The following is a 22231-nucleotide window of genomic DNA, read 5'->3' as shown; positions in this document are numbered from 1 at the left end:
GGTTACATTATACCAGGAGTGTCAAGCTAATTTTCATTCAAGGGCCACATACAGCCCATTTGATCTCATGTGGGCCGGATCACTAAAAGGAAGGAAGGAAGGACGGAAGGAAAAGGAGGAGGAGAAGAAAGAGAATACAGGAAGGAAAGATGGAAGGAAGAAAGGGAGGAAGGAAAGATGGAAGGAAGAAAGGGAGGAAGGACAGATGGAAGGAAGAAAGGGAGGAAGGACAGATGGAAGGAAGAGAAGACAAGAAGTAAGGAATGAAGGAAGGGAAGACAGATGAAAGGAAAGAAGGAAGAAAAAGAAGACAGGGAGGAAAAAAGGTAGGAAGGATAGACTGAAGGAAGGAAGGAAGAAAAAGAAGAAGAAGGAAGGAAGGAAGAAAAAGAAGAAAGGAAGGAAGGAAAAGAAGACAAGGAGGAAGGAAGGACAGACGGAAGGAAGGAAAAGAAGAAGAAGGAAACTGGGCCGGATTGGACCTTTTGGCGGGCTGGTTCTGGCCCACGGGCCGCATGTTTGACACCCCTGCATTATACAATACACTGCATGTAAAGGTTGCATACAGCTTTGGAGTAGCTGAAGTACATCAATAAGGACAGAAAGACAAAGTGTTCAGAGTTTAATGCAGCTTTACATCAGACCATGTGGGCAAATTCCCCGGCTGACTGAGTCCTTTCTGTATCAATCTGGCATCTTCTTTCTATGTTTGAGTGGGATTTCTCTGGGTTCTGTGGTCTCCTCCCACAGGCCAAATACATCAACTTCAACTTTATTGATATAGCACTTTGACCACAACATAATTGATCCAAAGTGCTTCATACAGAGGAAAAACATCAAGGATAAGAGAATTGGATGCTCTAAATTGTTGATATGTAAGGTCTGCATTATTATATACAGTACATACAGTAATATTTATATTAGATTAGATTTAACTTTATTGTCATTGAACAAGTAGATGTACTTCACAAGATGCAGTTGGTGTGATGTGGATGATATGAATTACGATGAGCGTTAGATCCCATTTTGTACTATAGAGAGGTCTTGGGTGAAAATCAAGTGTTTAGGGCTCCCATTTTATTAAAGCCAGCTCTGCTCTCACCCAGTATAGGTGGGAATTTCATGGGATTAAGCCCAGGATAAGCAGGTATACTTTACAGAATAGATTGATATATATTAATTAAAGGGACAAGTGTTCTGACTAAATGCTTAAATGTACGTTATGAAACATCTCTTATATCATTGAAACCTGCACTTGCTTTAGGACACTGTAACACACACACATTTCCTTTTGTGGTGATGATAAAATATGTCTCCACTCTATGATAACCCTTTGACCTTTTTTAAGCAATTTCGCTGCCATAGTTACTGCTGATATAATGAGACAATTTGGGAGATTTTGCCTCCCTTTGACGGTAGCCGTTCTGGTTGACTGGTCAGACTTTTCAGCAGGTGTCCCGCAGTCAATCCACTGACCTGCAAATCACATTTCGATTTTTTTCTAACCTCCTACCTGATAGTCTATTGAGTCTTTGTCATTGTCTAGCAAATGTCATAGCAACCATGGCTGACAGTGTCATGGAGGTCCAGTGGAAAATTGGCTGTGCTCAGATAATGGTGGTAATTATATAACAACTGGGGCAGAAAAAGAGAGCTACCTCAAAAAGATAATCACGGTGTGAATGACGGCCCATTCAGTGAGGTTGTAAGTAAGACAGAAGGATCTAATGAGGCACAGACAGTCTGTTACCAAATATATTACTGTGACACAGAGAACTGTCTCACTTTTGATTACAGCTACTTTAACCATGATTCTGCTGCAGTAAATGTTCTCCATTGAAACCTTAAAGATTTGATTTGGTGCTATGATGATTATCAGATTAATTAAACACACTAAATTAGAGTTGCAATTAATTACTAATGTTGAGGCACAACAACTAGCGTCACTGAGCAAATTAGATGTGTTAACTAAGCAAATGTTTTGATTATCTAATTAATTAATAAGCTGGCAATAGAAAATATAACTGGATAAGTCACAAAATAATCATCTCATGGTCAATAACTGCACATGTGTAATCAATCCATATTCTTAGGATGGGATGAAAATGCTGAGATGTTGTCATTTGACACGTTATCAATCATTTGCCACCATCGCTTTGGACTTAATGATGATCACTTTCTATACTTCTGTGTGTGTCTCTCAGGGCACCCGCTCCAGTGCTAAGGTGCACAACTTTGGGAAGAGAGAGCAGGCCATTAAGAGGAACCCCAATGTGCCCGTCGTGGTCCGAGGATGGCTGTACAAACAGGTCAGGACACACACACTCACACACACACACACACACACACACACACACACACACACACTCTCTAACATCAAAACTGTTGTAGCTGACAGACTTTTTAACTGTGTTTGTAATTTTCCATGTAAGCAGCATTTTCTGATGAGCTCGGTCAAAGGTCAAAATAAGTTCACAAGCACAGTCAAATTAAGAGATTGCATTTGGGCCTACCACCCACAATGACTAGGTGTAGAGGTCTGGTGAGTGGCCAGACAGTCAGTGGCAGTGCATTACAGCCTCATCAAAATGACTAAAAATGTGGGCTGATTCTATGCATGGCACCAGTTCTTAAGTTCAAGGTTGAAAGCAAGAGGTAAACTCTGGGTTTTGTAATCTACATGCCTTAAATAACTGATAAATAATTGAGCTGCTGAATATTATTTTTAATGATTGGGTAATTTCATTATGATTGTCTAAATTAATTAATTAATTAAGTCTATATAATGTCAGAAAAATGTAAAAAATGTTCAGAAAAACAGTTTCCAAGGTGACATCGTCAAAATGTTTTGTTTGTTCACCCCAATTATCCAAAAGCAGATAGTAAATTTATAATTCTTTTAAACAGAGAAAAGCAATGATTCCTCACATTTCACTGGAACCAGACACAAATGACTGAAATTATTAAACTGGCTATAATCTATTTATACCAATGGATCAAATGACAATGTTTAATGTGAGAGATGAACCTACAGAGAATCATCACCTCACTTAATCTACATCTAACCTTAGCTAAACTGAACTTCCATAGCAAGTCTCAGCTCATTGTTTAGCCTTTCTGTTTTGGTCCACTCTTAGCACTCTCATAACATCAACCCACTGTACACTTCCTGCTCAGCACCAAATGGCAAACAGAGACAGTCAGTGACTAGCTGGTGAACATAGTGGAGAAGAGACAAGCAGCCAAAAAAAAAAAGCCTGAAGAGAAAGTGAATATTGGATTTGGGATTCACCAGGTGGAGAGATACATGAATGAATATGGATTAATCAGAATACAGACACCTTCCCTCTAACAGTAGTGACAGTTTGGCCTGTAAATGTCTCTTTAACACACTACAGGGATGAGTTCCAGCTTTAGCCTGTGTGCTCCTGTAATATTTCCTCCAATGGCCTAGTTTCCTTTTTTTTTGTCTTTTTCTTTTTTCCTTTGGCAATATGGAGCTCCTGCTGTTGATCACAGAGAGACTATTACTGGAGACTCTATGTTTATTTGAAGTTGTACTTAAAATATCTATAGTTGGCATCATCTCACTAGAGAAAGCCTGGCATCCGTACAAGACCAACAGTGAGTGATGTTACTGCAAAGCAATTATATTTTAATGACCACACACAGAGTTGTACTCACACAAAATGCAGTGTGCAGACAGAAATGCACACACAACGAAAATGGGCAGCCGCAGACAATCGCATGAATGTACAGTCAGTTAGTGCAGTGCAATTATATTCTAATTAGAAAAAAAACTGTAAATGCTGGCATGGGTATCAATGCACATGGGCATACACACCCACACATTGTTAGGCCCAATGCACATAAACATACACATAACCCTAACCCCATACACACACACAGATACACACTGTCAATACCAAATGGACAAGGACTTATTTCCTCTTTTTCATCCACATGCACACATAGGATATGGTGGTGGTTCTAGTTTCATACATCTTCAGCCAAAGAGTGTGAATGTTGGTCTGTGTTTGAGGTGATTTTATGCCGTCTGTATCTCATCCTTTCTTCGAATGGCACAATATCCTTCAGAGAACATGAAAGACAAAACGGGCAGGAAAGCAGCCGTGGCAGGCCCAGCGAGCCAGTGAATGAGGATAAATGATCAGTCCCTTCCTCTCTTTCTCTTTCCTGCTCACTCTCTTCATCCTCTTCATTTTTTTTATCATTGCTTCTGTTTTCCTTTACTGTATCTCCTGTCTTTAGGCCCTCTTTCCTATCTGTTCCTATCTCATTACTCTTTCCTTCTTTTCCTATTTAAGATCTATGTCTGCTCTCTCTTGTTATCTCCTCCAGTCTGAGCTACTTTTGCGTCTCATTATTCATACATTACTTACACTCTTTACCCCTCTTATGCTCTGCAGGACAGCTCTGGGATGCGTCTTTGGAAAAGGAAGTGGTTCGTCTTGGCTGACTTCTGTCTGTTCTACTACAAAGGTGAGTCTCAGTTTAAAAAGTTCCCTAAACTCTTTGTCTGTGTAATGTCTGCTGGATCCGGCATGTGAAGAAACAGGCTGATGTTCACACTTACAGTACCGCCTGTTCCTCCTCCTGTCTCTTTGTGTTTCCATCTTAGTAGGGGTGTTTGAAAAATGAAGCTATGTATACTTAAAGGAGCACTATTTGTCAAAGAGCTGAAGTACAAATTTAAGAGGCTGTGATATGGAGCATCACTAGCTAGTGGAGCTCTTTAAAAGGAGCTGCACATGCTCAGTGCAGTCTGCCTAAAGCCGGGTGTACACTGTGTGATGTTGGGCTTTCCCAAACGAATGAGGACCAACGTAAATGTTGCGACACATCTGGCTGTGGCTCCAAAACAGTGGTCCTATATTTACCCTGTGAGAGAGGCTCAAATATGGCCTCTGTCAACATCTTGCAGCCAAAGATAGCCCACATGACTGCTGCTGCTGTCTTCTAATCATGAACCAATAGGAATGCAGTATGAAATAAAGAACTGATTAATGGCAGCAGGAGTCTTGTCTGTATGATGTGTCCTCCAGCTGTTATCATGACCGCGCTAAGAAGACATAGCATGAAGCTATGATTCTTGGCACGCTGATGATGCCTTCTTGTATTTTGACTTGCATCTCACCCTATGATTCAGTAGATGTGATCATCATACTGTCTACATACATCAAACCTGATGTCGTACCCAAGATTATTAGACCCATGTCTCAAAGACTGGGATAGGACTGTTGAAATCTCACAGTCTGTCTACTCTCACTACTCTCCAGAGACTGAAAACAGGATCACTGTTGTTAGCCTTTGGAGCCATTTCCATACAAATTGCATTGCCCAAAGTCTGTAGGGTGAAGGAACATGTCACCCAATGCAGCGATGTGGCTCACTGACATGTTTTTAATCATTTTTGGACAACAACAGAGGTCTACAACACAGAGGAATGAGATATATCAGTCTTTGGATACACACTTGATACTTAAAAGTAGGATGAGTTAATTGTTGGTTTGGCTCTGCTCGTTAGATTTGATCACTTGGAGTTCAAGATCTATCTTTCTTTATAAATATACTTTTTATTTGGTAGATAAAATCTCTTCTCATTTTTATAAAGTATATTATTATTATATTCTTCTTAAACATTTGTTTATTTAGTGGTGTGTGTTTTTTTCCCAAGCAAGTATGTGCTTATTTAAATACTGTCACTAAACACTGATTAGTTTTGCTGGTCTACGAGCAATTGTTTGTAATTGTGTTAAAAGAGTTTTTTTAAGTAGTTTTACAGTACCATTATAAAATCGCTTACACATCACTTTATATACTGTATTTGTTTTTTTAACTGAGGGGAAGACACACTGCCAGGGGAAATGTTTGTCTCTTGAGGAAATAAATATTGGACATATACATATACATATATATGGAGTATATAAGATGCTCACAGCAAAAAAAAAAAAGTAGTTTTATTTGGGTTATGATGATGCTGCATTTGAAGTGAACTGCTGCTGACAAAGGACACCAGTGATTTGATCTAGACAGGCATTAATCTGATCTCTCTCAGTGGGAGATATATGGACAAATAAACACACACACACACACACACACACACACACACACACACACACACACATACTCCCTCACCATCAGTCTTCATCCCTTGGCTGTCTTTATCTGCCTCTCCACGCCCTCCTTTTTCATCTCCATATTCTGAAACGGAACATTTTGGGACACGCTCCTCTGCCTCCTCGCCCCTCGACAGGAGGATGAAATCAATTCTCTCTTTTTCTCTCTCCCTCTCTCAGTTCAAAGGTTTTTCCTCTCAACATGAAAACACTTGATTTGTCTCCAGCACCACTTATCCCCTCCCTTCATCTTTTGTTTTTGTACAAACAACCTCCCCTCTGCTTTCCTTTCCCCCCCTCTCTGTATTTGTCTGATGGATTCTCCCCTAGAGGTCATGAGATTGTTTGATTGTTTGGTGATTTTTTTTTTTCCGGAAAACTGGGAGCATTAGCACCTTGGTAGGGGGTTTCTATAATTAACAAGTTTCACATTGTATTTTTATGCTGATTCCAGTATTTCAAGACTAAATGCATTTAAATCTGACTTAGTTTGAGCCAAGACAGCAACAAGCAAAAGTAGGCAGATAATATATAAAGGCAAATAAGATATGAAAAATCCAAATTAGCAAAACATTTTCTTTTTTTGATTTTTTTGGTGGAGACTTGGACTCTTGACCTGAGTGTTTCAAAAGTTCTTGATATGGCCAAAGTGTTCTCCGTCTTGTCCTTGTCCAAAACCCGTATATAAAGATGGATGTAGTAATATCTTATGTTTCTTCAGCTAAATTGTGCTAACAGGGTAGGTATAGAGGCAACAATAGTCCAACTCCAGACCAGCCTGTAAAGTCAGTCAGCACCCACATGGCACACATCAATGCTACTATAAGCATCCAGCAGCTGTCAGCGGCATTGTACTTTAAGGTGCTTCCACATTGGTTTCATCCTCAAGCTGTAGTAAATGGTGACAAAATAGTACCATTCTTGTGCTGTTTGGCTGTAATCTAACTCCACTTATCACAGTCTGGTCTGCCCAGTGTGTGTGTGTGTGTGTGTGTGTGTGTGTGTGTGTATGCGTAAGTGAGTAAAGCAGATAAAAAGACCTCACCGTCTCGCCCACCATTTAGGGAATGTCTCCTCCAAAGGTCCTTGAAGTATTTTTAACCAATTACCCCTTTAACCCAGAGTGCCGCCTTATCACCTCTCAGCACAAACACCCACATGCACATGCAGGTGCCATGCTCGCATATTTTCATATCAATGCTAGATTTTATGATGTGGTATTCGGCGGGTGCATGTACTGTACACGCTAACACACACATGCTTGTACATATTATAGAGTGCTGTCACAATGTTCTGAGGAAAACAAATACATACATCTTTATTTATAGGCACACGGTTACATACATGTGTCTCTATGTTCATATTTCTATCTTTGTGAGGACCATAAAAAATTTAAGGGTGTTTTTGAAAAGTTAGGCCATTTTTTAATAGTCCTTACTTCTTCAAAGAGTTGTTGTAGGGATAAGACTTAAAGTTTAGGTTAATGGGCTGAAGACTACATTAGGTTATTTAAGGGTCCTTACAAATCCAGGTGTACAAATGTTTCTGTGTGTGTGTGTGTGTGTGTGTTTGTGTTTGTGTTTGTGTGTGTTCAATATGATCTCAGCATGTAAACCGGATGGGGCTGACTCACAGGAATGGCGGCTGGCTGCCAGTTGGACCAGACCAGCTCAAGCTCTGTGATACTGGGATACCAGAGTGATCATTTAATGTTTGGCACAACACTCTGGTATGAATGACGGTGTGTGTGTGTGTGTGTGTGTGTGTGTGTGTGTGTGTGTGTGTGTGTGTGTGTGTGTGTGAGTGTGATGATACTGGTGGCAGGGAGTGATGAAATTAGTGGGTGATGAGTGTTATTTATTCTCTCGCCCCTTCCTTTCCTCCACATCTCTCTCGTTCCTTTTCTCACCTTCCACACCCCTGATAATCTACTCCTGTGCTCTCCGCCATTCCTCTGCTGTTTCTCTCTCTCACTCACTCACTCACTCACTCACTCACTCTCTCTCCCTCTCCCTCTCTCTCTCTCTGTCTCTCTCTCTCTGTCTCTCGCTCTCTCTCTCTCTCCAGATAGCAGAGAGGAATCGGTCCTAGGCAGTATTCCTCTGCCCAGCTATATCATTTCACCCGTGGGACCCGAGGACCACATCGGCCGCAAGTATGCCTTTAAGGTACGCCTCCCTTTGTTCTATTTCCATTCATGCGATAAGCGTTAATTGTCATCTGCCTTAGGGTAGCTCAACCTAATTAGGACAAACAAAAACATGTCCAATTAAAATTCAAGCTCTAATGATCATTTAAAGTGATGAAAACAGGACTGTGAGGTTGTTAACCTCCATGAAAGATTCTGTTGAAGCCAATTTGACTGAAAACGTAAGCATGTCATGAGATGATGTGATGTAGGGACCAACACAATTCCTTGAAATTACTGCAATGAATGTCATGTCAGCCTGCATTAGTTTGAAGTCAATTTAAAGCTGTTGACACTGTTTCGCTGACTGAAGGATGCATCGTTTTAAGCAATTACTCAAAAGCTCGAAGAGACTGTCAGAGTTAAAAGTTTGATTCCTGCTTGAGCCCATATAACATAATAAAAATGTGTTTCCTTAAACTACTTTAAAGCAGTTTTGATAAAGGTTTCCACCATGTGGTTTATGTTACGTTCCACAGCTGAAAACCCTCTTTTACAGGTGTTAATTGCATTGACTGAGTGCTAGTGTAACTCACACCTGTTGTATGTTATTCAACAGACTTCCCCAAGAGATATACTGTCAAACATCATTTACTTCATATTGTGTATTAATCTCTTACTTTGAGCACCGGCTTTAATGTACTATCAGACAAATTTTGCCTTGAAATCAAAATGTTTAATTTTTTTTATTTTCTACAATTTTACAGTGAAACCATTTTTGTTTGGCTGATTTTAAACATAAAAACTGTTAAACCTCATAATTGACTATGTAATATGGGATAATGTATTTGTTAGTTTTTTCTAGATTGACAGTACAAAACAATCAATCACTGCCTACCCACTAATCCGACATCACTGCGGTTTGTTTCAGCACTCACCACCTGTTGTAGTGACGTCCATTACCGTTGAATGTCTGTCAGTGTCTTTATTGAGGCAGACAAGCTCCTCTGGAAAGGAATGAAGCTTCTCCATTCCCTGAGGACCAGAGTCTTTTTAAGTTGAGCGCGACACGTGTGAAGTTAAGAGGCGGGCTTACTGTGCAGCACACACAGATGAGTGTTTGTCCACATGTGCATACACTCTACTGTATAGGCCTCAGCTTCATGTATACATTTGAATTATACACACGTATATGCACAGGGGGTTTTTAAGGTCCCAGAGATTTTGTTTGTCTACTTTAATGGGACCAGGTCATGAGTTTAATGGCTGCCATGTTCCCTGATCTACACATAGACCCCCTCCCTGCTCACCTCATACAGGTCACTACTGGATAAGAACATTGGATTACTGTCTTATTATTAAAATGAAACATTTCACTGATGTACCCACTGCAAACTGGATAAATTGGGCATCTACTAATGAATTTTATTAAACCATTAGATCTACAGTTTGCACTTCCTTGTTACCCTGTAACTCATTTACTGATGTCCTTGGCTCTAAACTCTCTTAATTTAATATACCTACCTTGTCATAAGTAATTAGGGATATACATGAAAGATAAACACATTTCAATCCAGTTTGAGGAAATATCATATTATTCTAGCAAAGCATACAGTACCAGTCAAAAGTTTGGACACATATATATATATATATATAGTATATATATATATTCAGTATATTATAGTTTGCCTACTTCCTTCACATGTGCTCATCAGTGGGTAACTGAATGCATCCCACTTCAACAACACATCGATTCAACAGACTTTGTTGTTTGGTGTCAGTGGGATTCAGTTTTTTGTTTTTTCCCCCAGCGAGGGCAGAGGGTGAACACTCTTTACAAAGTGTCTGCCAGCCAACATCAGCTCCCCTGTCATTTTTATGCCTCTTGTTCAACACGACTGCTGCTTTCTGATACTGTCCAATATATATTGTTTCCACTTGAGACAGTTCTCTCAGAAACCATCTTTGCCTGTGTCGTTTTTGATACCAGAGCGAAGAGTGGAAGTGAACATATCTCTGTGTGTTTGTGTGTTTGTGTGTTTGTGTGTGTGTGTGTGTGTGTGTGTGTGTGTGTCTGTTACCATGAGTGACAGAAACAGGAGCGAACTGATCATTTCCCACAGTTATCTCTCACTCACTTGCATTCTTTATAACCCACAGCTGACATGAGCGATTGAGAGTGTTTGTTTTAATCATCCTTGTCTACTAGACAGGAGGGAGTTTGCTGGAAGAAAACACTGAGGGCCCAAGACAGTTGCAGAATTTTGATAAAACTCGGGTCAAAAAAAGTCAAAATATTCCAAGTAAAAGAGAAATAGTGTAGTGTATTCATCCATGTTTTTCTCTGTCTATACAGTGTAATATCATGGTGAAATTAGGGCTGGGGGCGATATAGATAAAATCAAATATCACGATATTGACCGATATTTGACCAAATACTTCAATATCGATGTCGAAACAATATTGTAGGGATGACTATTATTTTAAGCTTTCACAATGAGATTTTTGATAAATAATAATCAGTAATTTGGATACAATGACAAAGTGGGTCATTTTACTGTAATGCAGCCTTTAAAACCAGGAAAAGACAACATTATATATATCTCGTCTCATATCACGATATTGATATAATATCGATATATTGCCCGGCCCTCGGTGAAATCACACTTCATGCATGAGTGAACATGAAAAAGGGCATTTTGTCATCTTAATAAAGATAAAATTAGCATATTCTTAAATTACTTTTTAAACCTGTAATTGAAACTTGAGCTGAACTGAAACCCAACTATCTATCACAGGCAAGTGTCCCAGTATACTTCTTGAGAGCGATAACACTGTCAGAACCGCCCTGCTGTAGTAAACCTCACCCATCTGGTACTCAAGGCAGGTTAAAACAAACTCCTATTTAAGAGTGATTTAAAATGTTGTTACTCCCCGGGGTCTGTAAACATCACCAGCAGGACCACAGTTAGCCTCCTGAGCGAGCCAGATGGTGGGTATTTAATTGGTCTCTGAGTGTGTGAATGCTTGAACCCATTGACAAGCAAAGCCAACCCCAAATGCATCATGACCCCACAAATTCAAGCTCCGAAGGTTCCACACAAAACCCAAACCCAACCCACCCTCCTCCCCTTCATCCCTTATTCACCGAATCCTCTTCCCTCTCTTGTTCCCATTGGTTGGCTGCCCCGACTGGGACTTCCCTCCCACCCCGTGAGTGTGTCGCGTCGTCCAGTGACAATCCTCCCATAAATAGGTACTCTACCCTCTCACGTGTTCTCACTTTGTCAAGCTCTGTACCTTAAAACCTTGTTGTCTACCGTCGGTGTGGCTTTTTTGGGTCCAAACATGAGAAGAATATACGGCAGCTTTGTATATTCCTCTGTTGTTGTTTTTTGATGCATGTCTTAAGAATAACTTTTTTGGCTGATGTGGTTGTGTTTTTTTTTTGTTTTGTTTTTGTTCTGTCTTATTTAATCCCCCCCCCCCTCTTTGTCTCTCACCCACTCCTCGTTATCGCAATGTGAATCTCTGTATTTGGCTTATCTGGTTTTTGGGCTTAACGTTTATCTATGTGCCGCTCTCCCCATCGCCTCCATCTGTCACATCTACTGTACCAGCATGCAGCTCTCTCTGATAGCTTGGAGAAAAAAAACTTCACTTTGTTATTCGGGACTCATGTCACCTCATGCTATTGTTTCGGAAATGAAGAGTGGGAAAATCATTTTCATGAGCCGTAGGAGATTGTTCCGTGTAGATACAGGCTATGCCACCCCACGGTCAATCAAATGGAGTTTTTCTAAAGCAGCTGTTGTTGAAGGGAACTTTTAAAGTAGAGAAACCGGTTATATACTAGCTTCCTAACTTGATTTATTCTTTTTTTTATTTTAATTTTTTTTACAAAGAGAGTAGAAACAGTAAATGTTTTTCTAAAAGCAGATATGAGCAGACACCCAGAAGCTATTATTGGCTCCATTGGGATGTTTTTCAGTGTAAACTCAATTTCTATAGTTGCAGGTTTAAGAGAATGTACCTTATCTGTAGCTTTGTGCTGCTCTGGCTGCTGAGGCTTATCTTTATAAGCACAATGAGTCTTTAAATAGCGTCCGGACAAAATGTGTGTGTGTGTGGTGTGAGAGTGTGTGTGTGTGTGAGAGTGAGTGTGTCTGTGTGCGTGTGTTTGTTAGGGGCTGTCCACAGGAAAAGAGCCGACACTATTATGAGCCCTTCTGAGTGCAAGTAGCGAGTGATACTTTCAGCTGGTGGAGAACGGGAATGAGAGGCTGGAGGAGAGAGAGAGAACACAGGAAGGGAAGGAAGTGATTAAGAATGGAAAAATAAAAGGCAAATAAAGAGGGGAAGCGATATGAAAAAGCAGGGAGAGAGAGAGAGAGGTGGAGATGAGGAAGGATGTAATGAGGGCTTGTCTCGGTGAAATAGAGGACAGGAATAACCGGTGAGTCAAAGAGGTCCTGTCACATTTTCCCATGAAGCACCATACAACAAAATAACGGAGAAAAACAAATAGTCAGGAACACCCTTAAAACTGCCACTAACTCCCACACAGACACAAACCAGCAGAGAGACAAAGAGGCTTTAGCTGTGCATGGATTCAGTGTGTAGGTGTGTTGGTCACGGACCCGGCGCTGAATGACCACTCAGCATTCCTCCCAAAGAGAGGCGGACTCTCCCAATGTTATTTTAGACTGCTGGGGGTGTGTGTGTGTGTGTGTGTGTTGCATTTTGTCGCTGTTGTACATGTGTGTGCCTGTGTGTTCTCATGCAGCTAAAATAGGAAAACATTTAAATAAGGCTTTTAAATCTTTGTATGTGGTCTGATGGAGGTTGAATAAGTTGGAAGAATTAGGGTTAAACTTAGAGGTAGGGTTAGCAATACAAAATAAAGGTTTAGATCTAATTAATGCTACATTCTTGGGGGGTGTTACAGCTTAAATATATATGCATGTGTGTGACTTCACATGCCCATATCTCTGCACGTGCCTAAACATCTGACTAGTGGTGCAGTCCTCTGTCTCTCATCAAGCAGCTTGTCCCATTGTAGCCATAAGAGGCCGTCTGTTAGAGTGCTGCTGCTGCTGCTGCTGCTGCTCCTGTTCCTGCTGCTGCTGATGGTGGTGAGTGAGCGGGCGTGTTTTGACAGCCGCTTCCTCAGGATGCTGATATTCCACTTGTCGAGACTTTCCAGGTGTTTTTTGGCAGCATCTGCTATTCAAAGATGACAGGCAGCTAACTAGTTTTCCTGCCCGTTTCCTGGCCTCTGATGTACCGAAAACACATAACCATGCCTGACAGTGACAGGCTGACTGAACCCCTTCGTATGGTTCACAATCCGAGGTTGTCCTCAGCGTCTCAGTAAGACCAAAGAGTCTGCAGACTCAGCTGAAATTTAGGGAGAGATAGCATCAGAATCCAAATCACCTTTACGACCAAGTGCTAAGACAGCAGATAGACACGGCACAGTACGTGACTTGTGTAGTGCAGTTTACATAGACTAGATTTTAATTCATATACAGACATAATAACTGAGTTTAAAAAGGCTTGTGTGTAGGGTTGGCAATATACTGCTAAAAAAAATGAAATTCTGACTACTAGACTGCAAATACACAATGAGTGTTTTCACGTAGTGTTATATCTCACTGATTTGACATAATTGTGTACTACACTGTGCGTGTGGTCAGCTTCAAGCCTTGGCCTCGATATACCCTGTAGCAGGATGGCTAATGCTTATAGGAACTGATGGGTAGCAAAGTACTTGTCCAGAAAGACCTAGGTCACTTGCAAGGTTATCGTGACCTGGACGAATCAAGTGAGTGGTGCTGTCAGCTCCCCAGATCTTAAAATATGTACCAGGATCAGAGCCAAGTACATACTCAAGAGTAGAAAGCAAGGGAATTATACTTTAATTCATTTTATTAGTGTTTAGAAGCAGCCAGTGAAATGAGTTTGTTTCAGACAGCAGAGCTTTTAGAGGGGAGGTGAATTATCAAGCTGTTGGAGAAATGGGAGCATTTATGTTTGTTTGTGTGCATGTCTCATAGCTTTGTGCTGGGATTTCTTCAGACGTTATAGGAACAGGGATAGAGCAGCGGGGGGGGGGGGGGGGGAGGGGGGGGGTGACAGTCTGCATTTGTTTTATTCATGAACTCGTTCAGTCTGTAGATTTAACAGCATAAGCAGGGGTGGTGTCTTTTTGTTCTTGGCTGTCATCATGCTGCAAGACAAGAAGCCAAAAACAGAGAAATGCTACCACTGAATAAACCAAATAAAGAAATCACAGTCACAGTTGGTCCCACCACCACACTCCACAAACACATACTGTCCTGCATTTCTTATTTAATGAATGAAATAGAGTACGGGTTAGATTTAGTGTTTAATTACTTTTCATTTGTATGCATCTGTTGGTGAGTAGGCTCTCTCATTTGTCTTCCAATCCCAGCCAGCGTAACAGTGAAGGAAGGACGGAAGGAAGGAAAGGGAGACGCGGGACATTTATAGAGCTGTGCTGTGCTCAGTGGGCTGCGACTCACTTAAAAAGAGCTCTAATAACACACCACTTTCACTGGGGGGGGGGGGGGGGGGGCATCTTTATCAAGGATACAAAACACTTGAACTTTATTAATTAAAAAACAGCTGTTGGTGATGCAGCGTGACTTGAATTTCGCGGCCAGTCGCGTCTTTTGATATTATGTCATGTTATCCGTGTGGATTGCTTAGCCAATTATAATATCAGTGACATCATGTTGAGATATTTTGGGCGCAGTTAAAAAGGATTTCAGTTGCAGGAACACTATCTGACTGTATGACTTATCAAACGTCTTGGCGTTGGCCCCTCAGGGCTTCACTTTGGACTCGCAAAGTTCAACAAACTTAGTAGGAGAAGCAGAGATACCAACTTCTTCTACTGATGGTATTCTCAGTAGATTCAGAATGCAGGGCAGCCAGAAACATGTTGATTTTTTTGAGCGGGGAAAAAAGCTTCTCATTTTTCCTCTGCTGGAAAAACCCATCTCCTTTCCTGCAGTTGTTATGCTCTTGCTAGTGTTACTGTCGTCTCCACCTACACAAACAGCATAACCCTTTGAATATAACTGCCTCTCATGTGGTCTCTGGGGTACAATGAAAGGAAATTGCTGTGGAGAAAAAGTCAGTATGGAAAAAAAAGTCAGTTAAAGCTGCATTAATAGATTTTTCAGTCACTTGGGTGCACTGGAACAACCTGTAAACTAAACACTGATATACAGTACTATCACCTCATGAAGTAGTCAGGCTACTTTGTCAGCAATCAATAGCATATTTAAACATCCATTAGCATTCATCTGGGTTTTGTTTCTGGGCAGTCCAATATTTACTCACTTTACTATGTTCACCAGCTAGTTGCTTAGTCTGCTGTTTGATGCTGGACAGGTTGTGTGCAGTAGGATTAACAGAGCTTTTTCACTGGAAACAGCTACCTGCTGTGACTGAGGGTAACATGAGGGTAATAAGAGCAGTCTGCAGGCAGGAAAACGATTGGCTTAGAGAGGCAGAATTTGGGTGACAATTCTCTGTAGTTTTATCATAATAACTGACTCTACATATTACAGACATAGTCATTTGATCCCCTGTTAACATAAACATATCGATTAGTGCAGCTTTAAAGCTTTAAAAAAAAAGATTTTGAATGCACCGGACATAGAGTGGTGATTAAAGTGGGACTACAGGCATGATTTAAAATAAAGATCTGATAAAATCATAATATTAATATTTAGTATGCAGTTAAAAATTACAAAAAATAATGATTTAATGTGCCCCATTAGCTCCTACCAAGGTAGCAACTGCTCTTCACAGGGTCCTCACTGTGATATAGTATAAACACAAGTCCTTCCACATGTGCACAAACAATTGATTGTTATTAGACCGACAGTATTATTATGTGTCTTGCTCGCTTGCAATTGTTATAAAACATCAGACATCAAATTTTCTGTTTAGTATATATAGTATGATTCATTTTATATTGCGCCACAAAATCCCTCCTCATGATAAAATGGTGCAGTCGTACTCTTGTGCTAGATCACCTTACTAATAGCTTTTTTATTGCGCATACAAAAAAAATATCTGTCTTAAGTCTTGAGTGTGCCTGTCATAATCAAGCCACTTAAATCACAGAGTACAATTACTTTGTCACAGTGTGGAATCTAATCAGGCTTGTATTTCATACTGCCTCTTCGGAGAGCTACTTTTCTTTTCAGGACTGTCGTGCTTCATGTTCATTCATGTCTTATTTTGTGAGATATATACAGTTGGAAAATATACTAAGCAGCTATTAACAAAGACAATAACTACACACTGTTATTTGCCATCTCATACCGTTCTTAGTAGGTTTCTAAGCTGCAATAGAAGGAGAAAAAAAACATTCATGAGGAGACAGGTTTGTAAGGAGGATTTGGGTTTTGGGGTTCTTCTTCTGAAGCATTTTTATTCTACATTGTACCGAAGTATCTTTCCTCTCATTGGTCAAACGTTGTGGCTTTGTTGGTTGTAACTGGCTGGCATTTTTGTCTCTGTATTTCTATCGTCTAGTTTCCTTCATTGGCTCTTTCTGTAGTGGTTGTTGACATTGTTTCTCTCGTTGGACAGCATGGCATCTCCCTGTCTCTTTGACCAAACTTTGAAGCTCATCTAACTCAAAGAGCTGATTTCTCTTCCCTGTCCGACCATGACGCTGACCTCTCCTCCTCTCTCTTCCTATAGGCTAACCACACTGGTATGCGCTCGTACATTTACAAGCAGAGCTCTGTGATTGGCACGCAGGCGGAGCACACTGGGATGCGGACGTATTACTTCAGCGCAGACACCCAAGAGGACATGAACACTTGGCTGGGTGCCATGAACCAGGCTGCACGGATGCAGAACCATGCTGACTCTCTGATCAGGTAGAGTACACCTCTCTCAACTAGCTGACCGTACACATTAGAAGCAATCATTGCCCTAAACCAGACAGCTGCAAAATGCCACACTCAAGAGGCCCCACTGAGAACAAGACTATAATTAGTCACTGCACACTTACCAAAGACTTCATCATTAAAATAACTTTGCCTAAAACATTTTGACTGTTTTAAATCAAATAAAACTTCAGCTTTAGTCAGAAAAGTAACTTCCAGATCATTTCTTTTTGTGTCTGTGCTGACACAACATTGACTTCCCTACCTTATGCAATGAGCTCCCCACTGTGTTTGTTGCTGGTATTGTTATCCCTTCAAGTCTTACAAAAACAAATTTGTTTAATTGAGCTACATTGTTGATTATCGTTAAATCCCTAATTTCAAAAGTGTCTTGAACGGGGCCAGACAGAAAATACACACATACACAAACTAACGCATGGAGTCAGAGGATGTGATTTTATACTACGTTTCCTATCGGTAACAAGGACATAATTGGATTTTCCTGTATTTAATAAAAGCTTTCTTCACATAAATAATTTCCACTTAGCCACACTACATTGCTCACTGACATAAGACAGTGGAGAATCAATCACAGTTCATGAACTTTCTAGCATTTGTTGTTTTAAAATGACTTCTTGCAGTTTTTTTGGCCTTTTTATGCTTTTGTCTACTATCAAAAACATGACCTTCTCTCATAATCCCTTCTGACCTGTTAGACAGGTTTTCATACAGCAGGTTGTTGTTCTAAACACTTTCCACAGCATTGTTTTGTTTCAGTATTTAAGTTTGTTTAGGATTTGTTATGCCTTTATTACATTATAACAATAGCAAGTTGACAGGAAATGAAAGATCCAACAAAAGGCTGAACTTTGCAATTCATAGTCATCATCTTACCCCCTGAACAGTGTTTTTGTCCCCTACGCAGCATCAGTTTGAAATACTTGCAAACGTGATCCAGAAATCACCTGAGCCGTGCCATCGTGTGTGACATTGTTTGTTCATGGTGCTCAATGTAAGAGCTACAGTTGTTACATCCTATAAACACATACTGAAGAAAGCGTTTCCATAAGTCTTTTGTAATGTCACTAAAGACGACACCGATTCCTGGGAAAAATGGTGACGCAGTACACAAACATTCCCCCTCCGCTGTTTACAGCTTTAATAAATCTGCGTCAGTCCTAGTGCAACAGCATAAGAGCGTAGTGTATTTGTTTACATGCTCACTTGCTTTCAAAGAGTACATTCTGATGTTGTGAAATGCTGCTTTTGAACGAGCAAGCCGCTGACTTCCCTCATGTATTATTCATGTGTTGACAGAGGAAAGTGTCACAGATCAAATACGTCCCATCATTCACTGGCAGCCTCAGACACCCGCAGATTGTACCACTTCATTTTTTTTCTGTTTGTTTTTCGGAAGGGGAAATCCCACAGGACTATTTTAATTTGAACTGAATGACAGAAGGAAAACCTAGCAGGAGACGTCCTCTAGTTGGATTTATTTTTTTATTTAAAAACCTCTTTTATTTTGCATCTTTCTTGTTTGAAGAGACTTTAACAATAATATTACTATCTGCTTGCATGTTGCCCTTCTTTTCTCAGAGCCAACAACACACTACTCTTTAACTAAAACATAATGCAAAATCACATATGCCCCATTTAATACAATCTGATTTAGACAAACCAGTTACCATATTGCTAATTTGTAATGCAGGCAGGGACATCCCTGTACCTGAGGCTGTTTAATTCATTTTAAAGTAAACTTTGGTGTGTGGTTCATTGAATTTCAGAGACATGACTGTCTCTCTAGCCCGTTTGCCTCTTGTCACAAGGGATTTAATTAATGAGTTTAAAATCTAGTTGTGGTTACAAGGCTTTGCTTGTTATCCCTGATTTAAAGCGGTCTTTGTTGTGTATTAAGCCCTGTCCTAAAAGTTTGGGAGGAGGCTAAAGGTGTCTCTCATGTGACTGTCATCCAGTTCAAATTAAATTCAGCACAACAGAACAAAGGCAAAGACCCCTGATAGGTAGGAACACAATGTCCATGGCATATCAGGGAAGTGATCAAACGAAACAGGATTTGCACTTACTAAGTAAAAGCAGCTGAAAATCCTTTGAGAGGTTTGAGTTTAAAAAAATCAACTGTCAGGAAAAGTGCTTTAGTTAACCACTTTCTGCTTCTCTTAGGAATGAAACTATCATAATGTTGTAAAGAAAGTCACAAAAAAATATGAGTTTAAAAGTCCAACATTCATCAAGGCTTTCTGTGTAATCTCTACTCTCCACAGACCATCTGACAAGTTAGAAAACTTTAACATAATGCAGCATCAGACAGTCTCACAGACAAACCACATCAACCACCACAAGACCAAGACTGCGGACACTGATGGCAGACCCATCATCCACGAAGTTCTCCTGGAGCCCATACACCGTGACGCAGACGAGCGCTGCAGCTTCCACAAAGAATCTCCTGCTACAACCATGTTGTTGGAGCACCACATAGGAAGCAGCACCCTGGAAACAGACACACATACTTCCCTCCCCGCCAACCCCACAACCTCCACCCTCCCACAGTCAGACCACATGTCGGCCTCGGCTCCTGTATCCAGGGTGCCGTCCCGGGCGCCGTCACGCGCCGCCTCGACACTGCCCTCCAGCGTTTGCACAAGGAACGGCCTGGTCTCCACGCCCAGCCCCATCCTGGAGCCTAACGGGATCGCAGCGGGGACATACCAGAGGGCCCCAGCAGCGCCCCCTTCTGACACACACAAGCCTGTGCATAGGAGAAGCACTCTGGAGCAGGTGGAGCAGTGGGTCAAAGTGCAAAAGGCTGAGCACAAAGGGTAGGTCACTGTTAAATACTGTACACAAAAACACTCTCATGAGATGATGTGTTTACTTCATATTTTGTGAACTTACAAATTATTTATGTAGCTTGATTTTGAGCTAGCTATGCAGCACACTGAAAAGGTGGCTAACACTTCCATTCAACTACAGTGAAAAATCCTTGTCAAATATGCACTCTATGAATACTGTGAGGAGCTTCCTCTAGTTGTGCTTTCTTCTAGGTTGAACAGAAGCAGGAATTCAGTCCCTTTTGAGGCTGATTAGATCGACATTGTGTTGAACTCACTCTCCATTTTCAATTGGATTCTATTATTGTTCAGAAATACTATGAACAGATGATGTACTTTTAGCCTATTCATTGCTTTGGAGATGTAATTTCCAGTGATGTTAACCCCTTAAATACAATGGCAGGAAATGTTAGATGTGTGAAATCTGAATCTAATGTTCCTACTCAATAGCCCCCCATCCAGAGACAACACCCTCCCCCGCCGTACACCACCAACTCAGCCCAAGTACACCACCATAGATGCATACCAGACCCTGCCAAAGACTCCTCGCCACAGCCCCCCGACCGCACGAATTGGCGAGTACAAGTACGCTCAGGACCGCCTGAGCCACTTCCGCCTCACCCCAGAGCAAGGTGCCGCAGGGTCCAACACCGTCTGGCAGCTGTACGAGTGGCAGCAGCGTCACCAGTTCCGTCACGGCAGCCCCACAGCGCCACTCTACACTCCAGCCCCGGAGTACCCTTTCGGTCCCCGGCCCCCATCGACCGTGCCTCCCTCCTCAGCTCCTAAGTCCGATGGGCCGCCCCGCTGTGTGTCGGTACCACCTTCATCTGCAGACATCCCTCCACCCGGGCCCCCGCCAGGCTCCAGCCGAACCCTGTCACCCACACGGAGGCCGCACACACCTGCTGAACGGGTGACAGTCAGGCCGATGGGTGATAGGTCAGTGGTGGACATCCCCTTCACTGTTTCTCCCCGCAGGAGCAAATCTCAGCTGTTCAAGGTAAAATAATGACTGACAGAAACAGAAGAATAATGCTGCATGACTGTCCAACAAAACACTGGGAAAAAAATAACAACCCTACAACTGATTTTTAAAATAATATCTAAATGTGGTAATGCAGTAATCAGAGAACAAGAGAATCTAATGGTGGACTCCAACTTTGCCTGAGCTGAGTTGATAAACTTCTTTTAGTATTTTACTTTTACAAAGAAGTATCCATACAACACACATGCACAATTTTCATTTTCAATTCCATGAAAGTTTTGCCCGAGTAATCACGCAGGTCGTAATACAAGAAAAGATAAAAGTAATAGAAAAGAAAAGAAAAGGGCCGTGATGTATGAAGACAGAATTCATCAGGAAAGAAATGATTTCTGTTGCATGCATTGTGTGAAATTAATTCCATCTTGCCTGTTGTTTGTTCTCTTCCCAGGTTTGGATCATTAACACTTTTTTTTTTTTCAAGTGCAAAATATAAAATAGAGTAGTTAGCCATCCATAACAGGTGTCAGTCACTCTGACAGTGTGTGGGGAGGTTGGATCTGTGCTCCACTGAACAGAATAATTGTTTTAGTGACTTGGGGTACAATATCAGACACATTGTTAAAGCAAGCCTTCTTTTAAATTACTTCAACTGTTTGAGCAATAAGTTAAATAAATATTGAATTAGTAAAAATGAGTAGTAAACAATATTCAATAGCAAATATGCATATGTATAAATACATTCTTGATATTTACACAAATTGATGAAAATTAACAACTGTCCATTAGCATTTGCATATCACAATTTCAGTATTGAGTGAAAAAAACAAATTAACACCCACATGCACATATACAAGTATTTTTTAGCACATCCATGTTATTCATTGTGTTGTATATAAAACAGCTGCATATAAAATGTGTTGTCCATGTGTTATCAGGCGGCAACTATCGAGAGACGGTCAATGCCTGCATCTGGCTACATCACACACACAGTCAGTGCACCCAGCCTTCATGGCAAAACGGTATGTCTAATAAATAAGAATATAAAACATGCTTCGATATACTGCAAGTATTAACATTTTAACAAACATTGCAATTGGTATATATTTATATTTCTATCACTTAAAATACTTTTTGTCACTAACTGGAAATTTGAACCCGAAACGTCAAATTTTTAAGACATC

The 22231-nt window shown here is 40.9% G+C and overlaps 1 protein-coding gene across 3 annotated transcripts in view; it reads left to right on the top strand.

The window, feature by feature from the left end:
• The window catches only part of LOC128358286 (pleckstrin homology domain-containing family A member 7-like), a 148662-nt gene that overhangs the window by 108084 nt on the left and 18347 nt on the right, over positions 1 to 22231 (top strand). For all 3 annotated transcript variants that reach the window (XM_053318510.1, XM_053318512.1, XM_053318513.1), the window contains 7 exons: positions 2205 to 2309; positions 4431 to 4503; positions 8208 to 8308; positions 17020 to 17201; positions 19496 to 20050; positions 20513 to 21065; positions 21986 to 22069. In XM_053318510.1, coding sequence (XP_053174485.1) covers positions 2205 to 2309; positions 4431 to 4503; positions 8208 to 8308; positions 17020 to 17201; positions 19496 to 20050; positions 20513 to 21065; positions 21986 to 22069 — 1653 coding nt within the window. The remainder of the gene's footprint in view (positions 1 to 2204; positions 2310 to 4430; positions 4504 to 8207; positions 8309 to 17019; positions 17202 to 19495; positions 20051 to 20512; positions 21066 to 21985; positions 22070 to 22231) is intronic.

Source organism: Scomber japonicus, chromosome 5 (assembly GCF_027409825.1).
Source record: "Scomber japonicus isolate fScoJap1 chromosome 5, fScoJap1.pri, whole genome shotgun sequence".
Taxonomy (NCBI): domain Eukaryota; kingdom Metazoa; phylum Chordata; class Actinopteri; order Scombriformes; family Scombridae; genus Scomber; species Scomber japonicus.
Note: the sequence above shows the minus strand (reverse complement) of the source record. Positions and strands in the feature narration are given on the sequence as shown.